The 17,029-nt window shown below is 39.7% G+C and overlaps 1 protein-coding gene across 1 annotated transcript; it reads right to left on the bottom strand.

Annotated features, from left to right (window-relative positions):
- Positions 1-3,468: 3,468 nt before the first annotated feature.
- LOC306702548 (uncharacterized protein) lies at positions 3,469-16,807 on the bottom strand (the record flags this gene model as incomplete). The annotated part of the gene is made up of 6 exons (XM_079168187.1): positions 16,789-16,807; positions 16,630-16,676; positions 16,311-16,478; positions 15,988-16,083; positions 15,414-15,575; positions 3,469-3,657 (listed from the first exon to the last, which is right to left on the bottom strand). The coding sequence occupies exons 2-6, from the start codon at positions 16,663-16,665 to the stop codon at positions 3,469-3,471; spliced, it is 651 nt and encodes a 216-aa protein (XP_079024313.1). The 5' UTR covers positions 16,666-16,676; positions 16,789-16,807.
- Between the last annotated feature and the right edge of the window lie 222 nt (positions 16,808-17,029).

Genomic DNA, 17,029 nt, shown 5'->3' with positions numbered 1-17,029 from the left:
CAAGTCTGCTGAGGAAGTCAATAAACCTTCCAGCTCTGTGCTCTCTGTTCTGTATATGACTGTGACCTCTGAGCTCCCCTTAAAGAATAAGAAATGAAAAGGTAATTTCACCATGTTTACATGTTATCAGGCCAGATCCATCAACTCCCAATCATCAGTGCCATTGGGTGGTTGGTGATTCATATCAAAAATTCATATTGTTAGAGGATGAAAACAGTGTTTCAAATATATAAAAATACCACTGAAGACAAATCTCTTTTCTCACTCAATTTGTCTTGGCAGATAAGACGGAGTGTGACATGCAGGATGGAGGTCTGCTTTTCTAGATCTGCTACTGTGTCTCTCTTTCCTCTCGTATCCACCTCAGCTCACATCGTCCACATTTAGATGCAATCCCTTTGCTTGTAGACCCCTGATATACTGTATGTCTGGCAAGGCCGTAGGTACAATATACATGGGGGGCATATGCTCAAAATACCCCCTCCAATATTTTGTTAAACTATATATATTTTTCTATTTTACATCTAAATACAATGAAAAAAAGATAATGAAATGGGAAGAAAAGAAAATACAATGCAAGAGGCCTCAAAACCCTTAAGACCAATGTATCCCCTCAGCCCTCGTTTTAACTAATTGCCATTATTATTACTGCCGGTTCTAGTATTATGGTGTACTGCAGATCTGGCTTTTCAAGGCATTGAGAGAGGGGATTTCAGCCAGCTTCTAAAGAACAAGGCAGAGAGCTGACCGCCTGGATGAAAAGTAAATTTGATTTTATCAGTACTCTATTGCTAATTGTAATTTGGAAGCTTATGGGCAATACAATTGTTGATGAAATTGTGTTGGAAATAAGATCAAAGCAAGTGGTCCAGTTTGCACTCATATTGATGGCACCCAGGATATATCAGGACTCACTATGTTTGCTCTTTGAAGATGCATCCTGGGACTCATCAATGACAGGACAAAAAATAGCTAAGATCACATGTCATGTGATGTTTCTAGCCCTTCCTCTGTTCCAACTTTGAGGACCAATCTATGACGGTGACACAAACATGATTTGACAATTGCAGGAGGTGCAAGCAATTATAAGGAAATAACATCCACTGGCTATGTATTGTCGCTGTGGTCATCAGTTGCACTGACTACCTGTGTAGCCTCTCCATTAGTAAGCGATTCAATGGAATTGAAGCCTGAATTTGGGGCTTCTTTAATCAATATGGCAAGTTCAAGGTGATTTTCCCCACAAATGGCAAAATCAGAGCATGTTTTCACCTCTTAGAAACCTCTGGCTCACCAGGTGTACTGGTTGCACCCCTGCTAATCTCTCAGTTCTGAGACAGTATGAGTCCGTGCTGACAGTCCTTGACGAAATGAAATCATGCAGCTCTTCTGACACTTCAACTAAGGACAATGGTCTCCAGGGAGCACTATGCTCGGTGTTGTAATGTCTTAAGACAGTGGTTCTCAAACTTTTTCTGTCACGCCCCACTTTGGAGGAAGAAAAATGTTCATGCCCCACCGCCCCAAACAAAATTGTAAATTGAAAAAAATTGTTTTACAGCATTTTCCACTGCTGTAAAAAGCGCTCAAAGCTCTGGCAGAAAATACTGTCTTGCGGGAGCTTGATATTAAAAAACGAATAGGACTCAACCCTTTCACCTGGCGAAATGATCCAATCTTTGACATGGTAGTGGTCAGTGAAGCCAACTGGATCTATATTGCTGTAAAGTAATCTGGAGCTGAGACTTTGTGAAATGTAGATCCCGTCTAATCTGGCAGCACTCACCCTGTTGTTGCAGACCCTCACCCATGTGTATTGTGGATGTTTGACTCTCCATGCATCCAACAGGTCCAGGTGTGTAATGATACTGCTACGGCTCTGAGATGACTGTGGAGAAGTCTAGAGTACATTTTAAAATCACCACCAGTAATTAATTGATCCTGATGGTAATTCCTGAGCTCGTTTTTTTTTTTAGCATGGTGAAAAAACCTACTCTTCCTGTTCCCTGGTTTGGAGCGAAGCAGAGCACAGAGCTCTCTATTTCTGCCCTGACGATCAGCAGCCGACCCTTCACCCCCTCAGCAGAGGACAAGACGGTTACATTTACAGTTGTTCTAAACAGAACAGCTACCCCTGCACTAATATTAGTGCCATGGGTAAGGGCACGCAACCCATCGTTTCTTGCAAAAACAACACATCAACCTTTTTTGGGGGTAGAACCTTCGGGGATTAAAGCCCTTTTTTCCTCTCTTTCCCACCATTGATGTTCAATGACACTGTTAAGGCTTCGCATGGTCAGGAACAGTAAAGAGAGGAATAGACTGTGTGATACATGACCATTTACCTTTCTGTCTTTTTAACAGTTTTACCTTGTTGTGCTTCGCTCAGACTTGTGATGTGGCTTTTGAGGCGGAAACGCTTCCTTTCATCCAGAAGGTCAAAACCTACCAGTTTCTTCAGTACGTCAACAGATCTGATGAATTTGCCAGTGACGCTGAAGTAATCCCTCACTTTGACGGACTTTTTCAATGTTTCATCCAGAAATGTGTTTGTACTGTGAGGAATTTAATTTTTAGAGCATTCCTAGTGCTGGATATTATATGTTACAGTGTGTTTACTTGTAAGAGTTTTAACCAAGAAGTCATTTCATCATCAGAGGTAATTTCATGCTGTAAGAGGAAGGTGTAAGGAGTGTACTGGAAGCGGGGGTTTGGCGAATCAAACAAAGGAACTGGCCCCAAGAATGTAAGGAGGTATCTGCCAGCGGGGGTTGGAACGAAGCTGGCTGAGCTAGGTGAGAAGAACAGAGCAATGGGTCATTGGCCCAGGAGGGGCTTATTGGATGAGCCAATCGTGGGAGCAGATCGATGGGCTCAGGGATGTAACTTTGGGGGGACAAAGAGCTGTGAATCCCAGGAGAGAGTCAGACTTCCTTGGGACCTGCCGATTCCTGTCCTCCATCAGAATGGGAGCAAGGGGGGTGGCTTCTTCTCGTCTGAGGGCTGCTTTTCAACATGCAGCCTTCTACAGTTCTGAGAGGTTCTGAACCTAACAGTACCTTCAAAGAAATAGAGATCTGCGTTTCTATTGGAAGTTTCCCTTATATACTATGTGTGTGTGTGTATGTATGTATATATGTATATATATATATATGTGTATATATGTATATATATATATGTGTATATATGTATATATATATATATATATATATATATTTTTTTTTATCTGACTCAGTCATAGCCCATGTCCACCTGGCTATAGAGCTGCGTTCTAAACCTTTTTCTGGTGGCTGGGGTTGTACTTCAGCGCCTGCAGACTGAGAGTTGTTGTTCTCTGCATCCACAGAAGCCTGTTGGTCCTCAGTTTGGCTCGGCTCCCTCTTATCTACCTCGTTACCCTCAAACTGTGAACCAGTGGCACCAGCTGCCGCGCCCGCAATAGCGCAATCTGCCACTGCACCATCAGGCTTAGCCGAAGGGCCGCCAGCCGTTGGCCCAAAAGCCCCACAGCCGTGGACCCAGCCGAAGGGCCGCCAGTCGCGGCCTTGGGCCCAGGCGCAGGTCCGCCAGCCATGGGCCCAGCCAAAAGCCCCACAGCCGTGGGCCCAGCTGCAGGGCCGCCAGCCGCTGCTGTGGGCCCAGACGCAGGTCCGCCAGCTGTGGCCCCGGCACCAGGCAGAGAAGGAGAAATTTGAAAAGGAGAGGAGATGAATGAGCGCATGGTCTAAGTGAGGCGGTATTTGTGTTATCTCTAAGACTAACCACCGAGGGGGGCGCTATCATTTTAAAAGGAGGGCGACACTATTGTACGGGGGAACAGACTTTGATATAACACCAGCACTTCAACATTTTATTTTTTGGCATATCATAACTTCTTCTTGCGCAACCGCATTTCTCACTTCTTTTGATTTACAAAATTCTATGTCCTGTTATCTTTTCTTCCCTGTAGATTCTGAATGTAATAATAATAGGGGAGGAGCACTGACTCTTATTTATTTTCCCACTTCAAGCACTGCCTGAGTCTGCAGGAAGTTGCAGTATTTGTTTCTGCATTCCGCTGTGTTTGTTTGTGTCTGCCACAAGCATTTTATTGCCCTGTGCGTTTAACAGTAACTGTTTTGGCAGCATCCTTCCTCTCCTGCACACATCCACCCCTCTCTCGTCCCTCTATCTTTCCAGAGCTTTACCTTTCTCTCTACTTTCTTCCTCTTTCCCAAGAGGCAATAAAGGTGACATACAGGATGAGAAACAATCAAAATAATTCACACTTCTTCTACTCCTCTCCACCTCTCATCTCCAGTATTTTTCTTCTTCCTTTCCTACCTTCCCCATGCGGCAAAATTGGCCAAAAAGAGGCAGGAAAATGTTGACAAAAACACATTTCCCATCTGCCTCGAGTGCTTCTTCTCTCCCATCATCTTGTCCCCATTCTTTATTTTATTTTTTCAGTTTTTGCATGTGTTTTTGTCTTTCCCCATCTCGCTGCCTTTTACCTCCACTCTATTTGTTTCTCCCTGTCATCACTTCCTCAGTGTTCTCTAATTATTCAAGTCTGTCGCCACTTCAAAGTGGCCCGTTAGCTGATTGAAGCTCTTTAAGGAGAGAAAACAAGCAGGGGGATTTCATAATGGCTGCCGGCGTTCGTTAGCTGAAGATCTTGAGGATGCTGTGTGTGTGTGTGTGTGTGTATGTGTGTGTGAGGGACTGAGAGAGTGGCGGCTTGTTGATGAGATGGATCGGCGGGTGTGTTTTGGGGATTTTACGTGTGCGGGGGATGGATAGCTGTGTGGATGGATGCAGCAGGGTGTTTGTTTGAGTGCTCGTGTGAGGTCCAAATATCCGTGTGTGCTATTGCTTCATGAGTTTGTGTGTGTATCCTCTTTGCCCTTGTTTCATGCCTGTCTGTCTGTCTTTGTGCGTGTGTGTGTGTGTGTGTGTGTGTGTGCGCCGGCCGCTTCGATTACCCTTGAAATATAACACGGCTTTGACTAAAAGGTCAAACGCTCCCAGTGGAGCAGAGATGTGGAGACCCCCAAGTGCTCAAACGTAACGATCCAATAATTTGGGGCAAGCGGGGGATAATTTCACACTACTTATCACCAGAATTTTAGAGACTCACCCCGGCAACAATGTCTAATGGACTATTCTTTGTCAAAATATTGTTTTCGGTGGTGGATTACCTCTATAAACATTAACGCTTCCTTAAACTGCATGTTTAATCTACCAGTTTACTAGAAAGTAAATTGTGTATATTTTCATCTTTTTTGATGATTAATCTTTGGGATACTGTAGCCTACAATTTTTGATTTTCCATGGATTCCGTGATATCTGTAGACCTACGTTGACATTTTTGTAAAGTATTAGCAACACAAATGTCTGCCAAACATTGTGTTCAAAGACAACAACTGGGATCTGCCTATGATAATTGGCAAAGTAGTCAGACTTTGTGGCCAGTTGTATTACATTAAAAATAGTGCTGGGCAAGTAAACGTGTTATCGCGTTAACGCATTAATTCATTAACCTCTTCCACTCCCCCCCTATTTACTATATGCATCAATGATGTCTTGCCAGAAAGAAAACCCCCTATAGTTTATTGTGAAAGTGTCAGAAAGCATGTAGGTCATACAGAAACAGAGCAGTGGGCTTTTGAATTCAGTCAAAATTGAAGATTTTTGTCCTCCGAAAATAAAAAAAATACTTTCAGTATAAATAACTGTCTGTGACTGTATCTGTACCAGTAAATGACAGTATATGGTTGTAACTACACTATCAGTGAACAACTGCCTCAAATTTGAAGAAGATTGGACAAAGTATGACCATTCTACAGTGTTTCTTCCATGAAGAAATCCAGGCGGAGCTCTAAAAGGACATTTTGGAGACACAAATGGACACATGGTAACCAAATGATATTCTGACACACTAAAGGTGTTTTTTCCTTTACATTTTGATATATTTCATCAATTAGAGCTAAAATGCTCACAAATTTAGAATTTCCAACTTTTCAATAGATTTTTGATATTACCAATGTGTATAACTGTGTAATAACCACCAATAGCAATGCAAAATTGACTCCAAGTGGAGCAGATTTATGTAGAAAGAAAAAAAAGGCATCAATATATTACACATCACACATCAAACATTTGGAAACAACAAATGTTTTTTTCATGACCTCTGTTGGTCATGCCATTCAATGAAACAGTTCCTTTTAGGAAGAAGGCAGAGGGGGGTGGTGCACTTCCTGCAAATTACAGGTGTCTTGTTCTTGCAAAGAACACATTGCCTTCGACCCTTTGTTGCATGGTCAGAAGGAAAGATGGGTCCACATGTTGCTGGTCGTGAAGGCTGAGAAGGATTCTGCTTGGTCATTTCTCTGACAAGGAGCTCCCTAAACCTTTTATGAGTCACTGGTGTCTCTCTGTTGTGAACTGCAAGCTCCTTGTATATTATATAGCTGTTCACCACAGCAATGTCCAACATGTGGTAGAACACTTTTTTGTACCATTTCATAGTTTTTTGTAGAACACTGTAGTAGCCTATCAGTGCATCTGATAGGTCCACTCCTCCCATGTAGGCATTGTAATCCTTTACAGCATCTGGAATTTGGACATCAGTTCTGCGGACAACTCCACCATCATCTCTCATCCTCCTAGTGGCACTGCGACCACTGAACGCTTGGTGGAAGTTAGACGCAACAGTGAACAGTTTGGTGTCCATCCACTGGACAAACAGCAACTTATTCACTCGTAGCCATCTACAGCAACTTCTCCACTCGTAGCCATCTGATGTCTCCCCGCTTGGCCTTCTTCCCCAGTTTATTTTCTTTGGTGGCAGAGAAACCCCTACGGTTCTCACGCATAGTCCCACAAGCCATTATTTTTTTTTGGTCCAAATCAGTCAAAAGCTTGGGACTGGTGTAGAAATTGTCCATGTAGACCTGGTATCCTGTTCCCAACAGTGGAATTTCCAGAAGCCTCATCACAGCAGAGTGGCCCAGTCCATCTGTCAACTGTACTGCTGTCTTCCCCTCGTAAATGAAAAAATTCCACCTGTAGCCATTCATGTCCGCAAGCACAAACAGTTTTATTGCCCACTTGGTTGGCTTTAGTGGTAAATACTGTTTGAAACTTAGCCTGGCTTTTGTGGCTACCATCCTCTCATCTATGGCCAGCCTCTGGTCAGGATGATAAGATGCCTTACACGCTACCATAATGTCATCATAAAGTGGCTTGACTTTGAGAAGCCGGTCATGCTGTGGAGTTCCCCTTTTTTCTTCATTTTTGTCATCCTCATCAGGGTCACTGAGGTGGAGACACCAGAAGATGGCATTGAACCGATTTTGGCTCATGGCTGAGGCTGGAAAGCTGAAATTGTACGGTGGTACTCTCCTCCAGTAGTCATCTCTTGTAGCGCACCTCACCAGTCCACAGAAAATGACAACGGCCAAAAATGTAAAAAACTCATCCTTTGTTATGGGTTTCCATCTGAATTTTTTTCCTGCCGCCTTCAGTTTCTGTGCCATCTTGTTTGGCGGTTAACGCCGACAATTATTTTATCGCGCGTTAACGCATTTTTTTTATTGTTAAGCGGACATTTTTAACACAAGAACCGGCCGGCAGCGAGCGGTGAACAGCTGCGTTTGTGTGGTGTCACTTCCGTCTCTTCATGTTTCCTTCACCTACATTCCCCTGGGTCCTAAGTCCCTCCAGGTACAGCTTCTTATCACCCTCTATATACCAACGTACATTTATAACAAATACCGTTGCTTTTGTGTCTGACCAAAATACCAAAAAAAGAAATGATTCATTTAAATTATTTTTTTAGAGTTTTTAAAGTGTTTTTGTTTGGAATATGTATAATAAGCATATCATTTAGTTATCGCTACTGAGAATTTAACAAACATTAAAAAAAAGAAAAAAACATGACGTAGATAGGTTTGCAGTTTTCAAGGTGTATATTTCAAATTGCATCTCTTACACACATGAAAATAAAGTTGTGAACACTGGCAGAATATCTATTATCAGAATCATTATAACTGTATTTGAACTGCTACTGTGTAAAGGGAATACTGCTGTTAAAAAGCACCATATTTGTTTAAAGTGTAGTAGTACTTTTAAAATAAAAGTGCGCAATACACTACTTTTGAATTCATTATTGAATTTTGCGCATAACAATGCGATTAATCTAAAAAAATCATGCGATTAATCGCGATTAAAAATGTTTATCTTTTCCCAGCACTAATTAAAAAAGATAATATTTAAAAATAATATAACATATGCTGACAATAGTTTGAGCCTATGAATTGCCTCAAAAAGAAAAACAAGCACACACCACTTGTTTCAAACAAAGTTTTTGTCAGATACAGTGGTGGAATAATTAAATCAATGAAGCCATTAATCTATAAATAAACCATTTAAATCAGTCACAATATTGTCCCTTGAAGAGGAGTGGAATTTGTCCTGGTGTTAATCTTTGGCATTGGCACAAACTCAGACCTCATCAATATGTGTAATTTAAGCACAGCATGATAACCTTCACTTATTATTTGTCTACCAACATGAGGTGTTGTCATTTAATATGGTCCAAAGTTATTACAGAAATGCTACAATGAAATGGGTTACAGACCAAACGGGGGTTACTTAGCCACTGTAGACACTATCAATATACAACAACAAATTATTAAATCACTGAGTAAACCTGTATATGCCTTTACTAGCATATTTCTGCCTCCTAAAATAAGATAGTTCTTCTATCCAGAGCAATGCTACAGTATTTAAGCAGTTGTTAAATGTGAGGCAATGACAAGCATCATGTACTGTAAATTAAAACTCCATTAAAACTAATGCTGAACATAATATGTACGCACGGATTCAGAACTGTTACAAATGTGTTTAGTGAAGAGGCACAGTGGTGGGCTGACTGCTCATTTGAAATGAAAAACAACTAATTAATTTGAATGTTAATAATTTAACAATGACGTTTTCTACGCTTAGCCTTCTTCAGGTTTATGAAGGGATTGATATTCCAACATGATCTCACTAAATTCATTTAACATTGCTTTTTAACATTGCTAACATTACGTTGGCTATTTTGAGTTTGAACGGGACTGGGAGATTAAGAGGGCATTGTTTCCATGTGGTCCTGTTTTTTGGTTTTAATATAATGTAAGTTTTCAGACTGTAAAAAGTGGAGGGGTCAAATACTGCCTTTCTTGGTATCATCTTTGTTACTTATTGTTATCTTTACATGTACATATAGTACATTATATGCTAGACGTTTAGGACATTTTACTACAAATGGTACCATGACGCAGAACATGTTCTCTTTTCATGCTTTGTATAGAAAACGGTTACATTAACTGTCGGTATTCCAGCATCTGCACATACATTTTGTGGAACGTCAATCTGAAGGTGATACGGGTCAGCCACCGACTAAATCGCTTTCATCTCTTTGTCAGAGTGCGGTGACTCCACTGTCTGAAGTGTCAGGGGTCATCACTGCACCCTCCCAGTTGACACCTGGATCTGTAAGGCCCTAAAAATGAGGAGAACGAAGTCTGTTTGGTAAGTGTACACATTTTTCTGAAAAGCACTGGTTAAGTGAGAGGCGAACAATCATAAAAAAAATCCAGGTAACAAAAAAGTTAATCTCTGCATCACGTCACAGTATTTCACTTTCTTACGTGGGTTTACAACGTCCTGTTATCCAAAGCTTACCGGGAGTTTGGTTGTGCAGTCTGCAGAGGATGATCAATCCAGCCAGCTTCAATTATTTTAGCAGTGTGACTTCTGGCCTTCATGGGTTGTGGATATAACGAGGGACTGCCAGCTTGAACTTTACTGCCAAGAGCAGATTCCACTAGTGGCACCACGCAGGCGATACTCGTGGTGCAGAAACAGGGGTGAAGTCCTTGTAGATCTCAGGTACCTTGAGGATAGACAGATCCAGCAACTCTCCACTGATGCCTTTTGTGTGCTCCTATTTATAGCAACAGTAGAGACATCTACACACAAGTAATTATGTGAAAGTATTCATTGCACACAGAGTAGATTTATCTCTCACCATACTACCCCTGCCATGGTTCTCTGCTTTGGTTTAACGAGTCAGGGTTTTACACCGTGCGAAATCAAGCAAGATATAGAAATGATGAGATGATGCGTGTATGTAACATAATGTGTGTGTAGACGTTAGCTAAACAAGTTCAGTTTCTTTGTTAGCATCTAGCTTCGATTGCTAGGTCCAGAAATGTGCAGAGTGTGCATACTCCTGGCGAAATATGATATTGTAGTAATTCTTATGGTTGGTGATTGAGTTTTGTTTGGAGTATGTACAAATAGCTTGCATATTATGGTAGCCCAGGTGCGACATCTTTATATTCGTTTTGTAATGAGTATTTTTTCGATGGTATATGATGAGGAGGGGGGCTCTCGGGCCAGGAAGGTTAAAAGTTATTTGTGCAGATATTTTTAGTCTTTGCAAAATGCCTACAAATCTCATTTTGGATTAAAAAATGTAATATATTTGTTCAAAGGTTTTTTTTACACATTCAAACATTAAAATTAATTTGTTCATATTTTTTTTTACACATTCACACATTGGCTCTATTTGTGCAAACTGTTTTCACACATTCAGATATGGTGATACACAGCTACAATACTTGTGACCCAACTTTGATTCCATAAATATCATGATGCTTGCAGGTAGAGAACTACTCTAGTTACTTGCTTCCAAGAAAAAATATTGACTCTTTTTTTGAACACATGACTTTGCATTGGAGTCAATTTGAACTATTCCATTCAGGTGGCATTTTTAAAAGCTTGTTTTACAAAAATTAAAAAAACAAAGTATGGTGTTAAATTCGTTTGGAAAATTGCTTCAGTGCTACCATCCATTTACTGGACTATTTCACTTTTTTTCTTCAGCTGAAATTTGGCTGAGACATTCATCATCACAGGACAAAAGCTGACCGGTGTGGACTGATGGTCATTAGCACACAGTGTGTTTCTCTGAATATAATAGACAGTGCACATGATCACAACTGGTGGACATTAAGGCCTTGTACGTGTCGGCAAATGTAGCAGTGTTAATAAAGTGTGAAGAATTTAAGTAAAAGCATTATTTAGTAAAATTAATACCACCCCTAGTGGTGAATAAAAGTGTCACAAGAATAAAAGGTCAATGTATTAAAGGTCACAATATGTTTACTTATAGAGGGTATTATATGTTTACAGTAAATTTACCTATAGAAATGTTAAACCATAAAAGTATAATCATTGAATGTATAAACCAAAAGTATAGCCACTGTATGTATTAAACACTGTCAAGAGTAGTCAAGAGGGAGAGAGAGGGATTTGAGTGAGGCTTTCCAGAAGACGATCATATGAGGTGATAAGCAGAGAATCGACAGCACCGAGTCATCAGGAAGTGGTCAGCAGGAAGGATGAAACCAGGAGGGGGCTAATAGATTTCGGCCAATCACTGAAGCTGATAGGCATTTTCAAACAATAAGATACCGTATTTTCAGGCCAAAGATCAGATCACTTGGGACCTTCGGACAGATAACTAGCCTTTGCTGGACTGTGTGGGGGAATTTCATTTGATCTCTGTTTCATGAAACATATTTCTATCGATAGTGTAATTCAGTTTGCAAGTGTTTTAGTTTCTGTTAATTATTAAATACGTTTTGATCATAACTTGAGCCAGTTGAGTTTTTTGGCACGGCTGGGAGACGTGTGGCCTTCCACAGTTCTGAGAGGTTCTCAACCCCAACAAAAGTCAGTTGACATGTAGGTGATTTTTAAAACTTAGATATGAGTTAACAACTTGTGAAAACTAACCTTTTTTTAGAATGAAATGAGATGTACTGACTCTAGGACGTCAGTGCTTTTATACCAAGCTGGTATTCAACAAGTGCGTCACACTGTAAACCCGAACGTCCAAAGTAATTAAATAGATTAAGTAGTGTATACTCAAGGTTTTAGAAAAAGTTCTACTAACTTAATTATGTCAAGTTGGTGTAACATGTTCTTCCTTTTGAGTAATACTTAACTAATCATTTTTGATTAAATGGAACTATTTTGTGTATAAGTAAGCATAACTTAAAAATATAACTTAAGTATAACTTAATAGAATGAAGTAATGCTAAGAATGATAAAGCATGCTAAGAATTATAAAGTCCTGTTATTTCTATTGTTTCAAATAGGGATGATTTAAAAATGAACCTAATTTATATAGCACATGCTAAAATACAGTAAAATCTCAAAGTGCTTCACCAAATAAGTAACATCGATCATAACAAATACATTGCAATCATAGCCTATTAAAACAGTAACAATTTGACTGGGGCAAATGGTCTGAAAATGCATTAGACATTAGTGGAAGACTAAATGTATTTATTTTATTCATTTTTTGTATTTTTATTGTCATCACTTTAATGTAGCCTATATATTACTTGATTTAATCAAGGTTATTTTACTGATTTGAATGTGTTATGGAATCCTTCTTATCTTTTTAAATGAATCTTAACACATACTTACGTGGTTTAAGAAAAGTTAATTTCATTCATTTAAAGGTAACGGGAAAGAAATATGTACATTTTAATTTCCACATTCAATTTCCACATCTGCGCATGTGCGTCCACAAGCCCCTCCCCCTTTCCCCTGGAGGCGCGAATTTGTTTCACTCGTTTGCTGCATCTCCTGGCTGTCTAAGGGTATCCAAGGCTCTCCGTTTTCAGTAAGTAAACATTTTAAATTCATTGCTGTATTGTATACTGTTTACTTTAACAGGATTTAGTTGCCACTAAGAAAAGTAGTTAACTAACGTTAAGGCTGTCTGCTGTGTCTTAGCTAATGTTAACTGAGGCCTATAGCTGCTAAAGTTAGCTTAATGTTGCCTACACCATAGCTTTAAGGCTAACGTTAGTAGAATCATTAAAGTGAAAATAATTATCTAATTGGATGCTGCTATCAAGATAAATGTGTTATGCATCAAATGTTTTTCTAGTTTTACTTGCTCATGAGTTTGTGGCCACTAAAAGTTGAACCTATCTTTAACCAATGTAAATTGACTGGATAGCTGTTAGCTAAGTTAACTAATGTTAATTTTTTTTAATTTTGATTTAACCTTTATTTAACCAGGAGAGTCCCATTGAGATTAAAAATCTCTTTTTCAAGGGAGACCTGGCCAAGACCGGCAGCAGCATCAGAGACACATAGTTACAGACAGACAACACAAAACAAGACAAGTTAAAAGAAAGTAAAAGTTAAGAGAGTAACGTAACCGAGTTAATTTAAAAAACATTTACATTTTTGGGAACCTGCCTCTATTGCTTTCAATTTTGATTTAAAAGCAGTAAGTGGTATCAGTTCTTTCAGTTTTAAGTCCTTTTGCAACATATTCCACGATGAAGGTGCGCAGTACACAAAAGCCCTTTTTCCCAATTCCGTTCCGTTAATGTAATTTAGCTAACGTTAATAGCTTGTAGCTTGACCTTCCCGGCTTCCTCGGCTTGTAGAAAGGCTTAACGTTGTGGACCGACTTTAAGTATATTTCTAACTTAAACGTATCAGTGCGGTAATATTAGGGGGAACAAAAACTAAAGTGATATCTCATTGATAAAGGTGCGTTGGCCGCTTTCTGCATTTGGCGCCGAATGTGTTATTGTTACCGCAGCCATTCTGAGCAGTGAGCAGCACTGAGACACGGACATTGCTTTGCTGTTGAACACGAGTCAACTGCCCGCCCACTTGTGCTGCGTCGGTTTTAAAAGAAATGGCATTATTGTTGATTAACCATGCAGTAAAGTTCAAGTGCTGCTGCTTTCCTTTACACTGTAAACCCGAATAAGTTACCGGAACTCAAAAGAATTGAGGCAATTGCCTCAATTTTTTTAAGTTGATTAACTTAAAAGTCAAAATTTCCCAGAACTTAAAAGGTTGGATGACTTCTACTTGTACCTTTTGATAACAGTTAAATTAAAGTACTCATTTAGTTCAACTCAAATATTTGCAGTTAATATGACTTACAGTTTTCTGTTAAGGGAACTCAATTATTTTCAGTTATTATGACTTAGAATTTCAAGTTTTCAAACCATTGGAATAAGTTCACAGAACTAAAAAAAATAAGTACACAACCACACCATTTTATGTTAACCAAACTCAATGTTTATTAGTTTGTGTTGTCATTGTTTTAAGTACACATTGGTCAAATATGTTACGTTTGTTTACTTAAAAAGATGCGACTCGAAACTTAACATTTTTGAGGCAATTGATTGCCTCAAATACATTGAGTTTAACTAACTCAATATCTAAAAGTCATGAACATCATTTATTGAACAGTATTTTCTTGCCCGCTCACTTTTAGCACACTGCAATATAAAAAACACTGTGCTTTTGGCTTCCTTGCCAATTCCTGAGTAAGACAACAGGGCAGAAATTTGGAGAGACAGCGAGTGCGCTTTCATGGCACAGGCAGGTTCCTGACGGTCAGTCGGTCGTCAGACTTCTCCGACGAGTGTGTATCATCTGTGGCTGTGACTAGTCACTGGCGGTCATCAGTCGGTCGTCAGTCAGGCGTAACGTTAAGTACAGCGGCGCGTCTGTGACATGTTATTTTAAATATCTTTTGCTGTCACTTATTGACACTTTATGAAATTGTACACGTGCAATTGTTGATTAGAGAATAAACATTTCCTGGCAACACCCATTGTTGTTACGACAGGTCAGCTGCCGTAAATCATATTTATGCCTTTAGTAAACTGAGCCCCCGTTTTCTGTATACGTCCTTCGAGCAACCTCATATTTTTTTTTGTTCATCATTCATTTTATTTATGTATGATTTCACTGGTTTTGAAACAAAAAGGAACAAAGTGAAATCGGTTGCTCGAAGGACGTATACAGAGAACGAGGGCTCAAATATGATATAATATAAAGGCATATATATGATTTACGGCAACTGACCTGTCGTAACAACAATGGGTGTTGCCAGGAAATGTTTATTCTTTAATCAACAATTGCACATGTAATTTCATAAAGTGTCAATCAGTGACGACAAAATACATTTAGACTAACATGTCACAGACAGGTACTGTCTGACGACCGACTGACCGTCAGGAACTTGCCAGTGCCATGAAAGCGCACTCGCTGTCTCTCCAAATTTTGATGAAATTACAAAAAATCTATAGACTGTTAAGAACATTTTCACTTAAAACTTTGAACTAGCCTTTTATAATGCTTTACCCTGCAGCCTTCTTTCAGATGAGTTTCTACATCATCAAGTCATTCTTGACAGTCTGCAACCTGGGTGACAGTTTACCACTTTCTAGACCAAGTAAAATCTTTTGAGTGAATTCAAAAGTGTTGGTCAGTGCTTTGGGGTAGCTGAGGTGTAGTGCATAAATCAGCCCAAATATTACCAGGAAGGCATCGCCAAGTCTGGGGAGGCTGACCATGGCATCACTTTCAATGACGACAGAGATTCTCACAGGGTGGTAGTGAACTGGACTTGTGTCATGGTCACTGATGACAGTAAGGAGGCCCACTGAAACACCATCAAGCTCTGGCTCATCAGACTCGTGCTGAATGAATGAAAAAGAGATACTAATCACAAACTAACACATGGAACAGAACAGATGACATATCATTTATCTTTCTTTAACCAAGTCCCATTGAAAACCAATACCTCTTTTACAAGGGAGACCTGGGTCTCATTGTAAGAGGTGAAAAACACAAGATCCATGTTCTGCACACACGAATCAGTCAAATTACCAGAGAATCTGTGGTGTGAGAGACTGAAACCAAGCTAAAGGACATTTACAGGAACATGTTTTACTGAACATCTTATCACTTGCCAATGCAGTTCCTTTGTAGTGAGGAGAAAGAAAACAGACCATACACGAAAACTGTATGGGTAGACTAAACAAAGGTAAGTCCTAAAAGACTGTCTACATAATACACAGTATAATCTGTTAGTGACTTAAGGAGACTCACTGTGCAGGTTCTGAAAAATCCAGAAACATCCTCGCGCAGATACACAGGAAGGGCGTGAAGAACAGTAGTGCGCTTGCTGTGGATGTCATGCATTTCCTATTCAGATAAAAACAGAATTGTACATACTGAAGAGTTTACTGAACAAAGCTGATTTTAAACAGTCCAATCAGAACATATGTCCACAAATAACCTGTTCACATCTTTAATGCAATCAGACAAATGGCAAACACAAAGTAGACTAATTGCAAAATTCACAAAGCTCAATTTGAACCTGTTCGAAGTTCCACCGGTTCAACCTATGAAGTGTGTAATAATCTATTTACCTGTTCATCGTGGATTTTTAAAATGTCAGCCAGATCATCTGCTGTCTTCCCAGTTTTTGATGCCTTCTGTCTGAATAAGGTCATCAGTCGAGGAAGATGGCGGTCAAGCTCAGCATAGAATCTGTTGGGCAGGTTCTGATTCGTAATCCACTGGAACTCTGCATACAACTACATTGAAATAACAGGAGGAGAATACAGCAACACTTAAAAAAACAGTTCAATTTGAAAAATCTAGGCCACATTTATAAAGCATAAAATAGCGGCCAAATGAGTAAGAATCACAATTTTCACTTAAAAAGAGAGAGCTGATCCATATTACCTCAGACTCTATTTTTAGAGCAGGCCAGAGGTCCATGAGCTCGTTCACTGGTGGGCAGAGAGAGAAATACAAATGTTTTAAGTTATTGGTATTTAGGGGGGGGGGGGGGGGGGGGGGGAGAGGGGTGGATGATAGAAGAATTCACATTCATTGGATTACCTGGTATCTTTATCACATCTTCAGTTATCTTCCTTAACTCTGTCTTAACTTCTTAAAACTGCAAAGGCATACACTGATCTGAAACTGAACAATTAAAAGCATTCAAAGAGTGTCAAATTATAAATTTCCCAGTTAATGATCTTTTCATTTGATCCCCTAAGCATACCTGCAAACTCATAGGGGGTGAAAAAGGTGACAGCAACTTGGAGGAAAAGTTGGGAGGGAAATGAAGACACTGTAG

Source organism: Pholis gunnellus, assembly GCF_910591455.1.
Source record: "Pholis gunnellus genome assembly, chromosome: 10".
NCBI classification, from domain to species: domain Eukaryota; kingdom Metazoa; phylum Chordata; class Actinopteri; order Perciformes; family Pholidae; genus Pholis; species Pholis gunnellus.
This window is presented reverse-complemented; position numbering and strand designations above follow the sequence as displayed.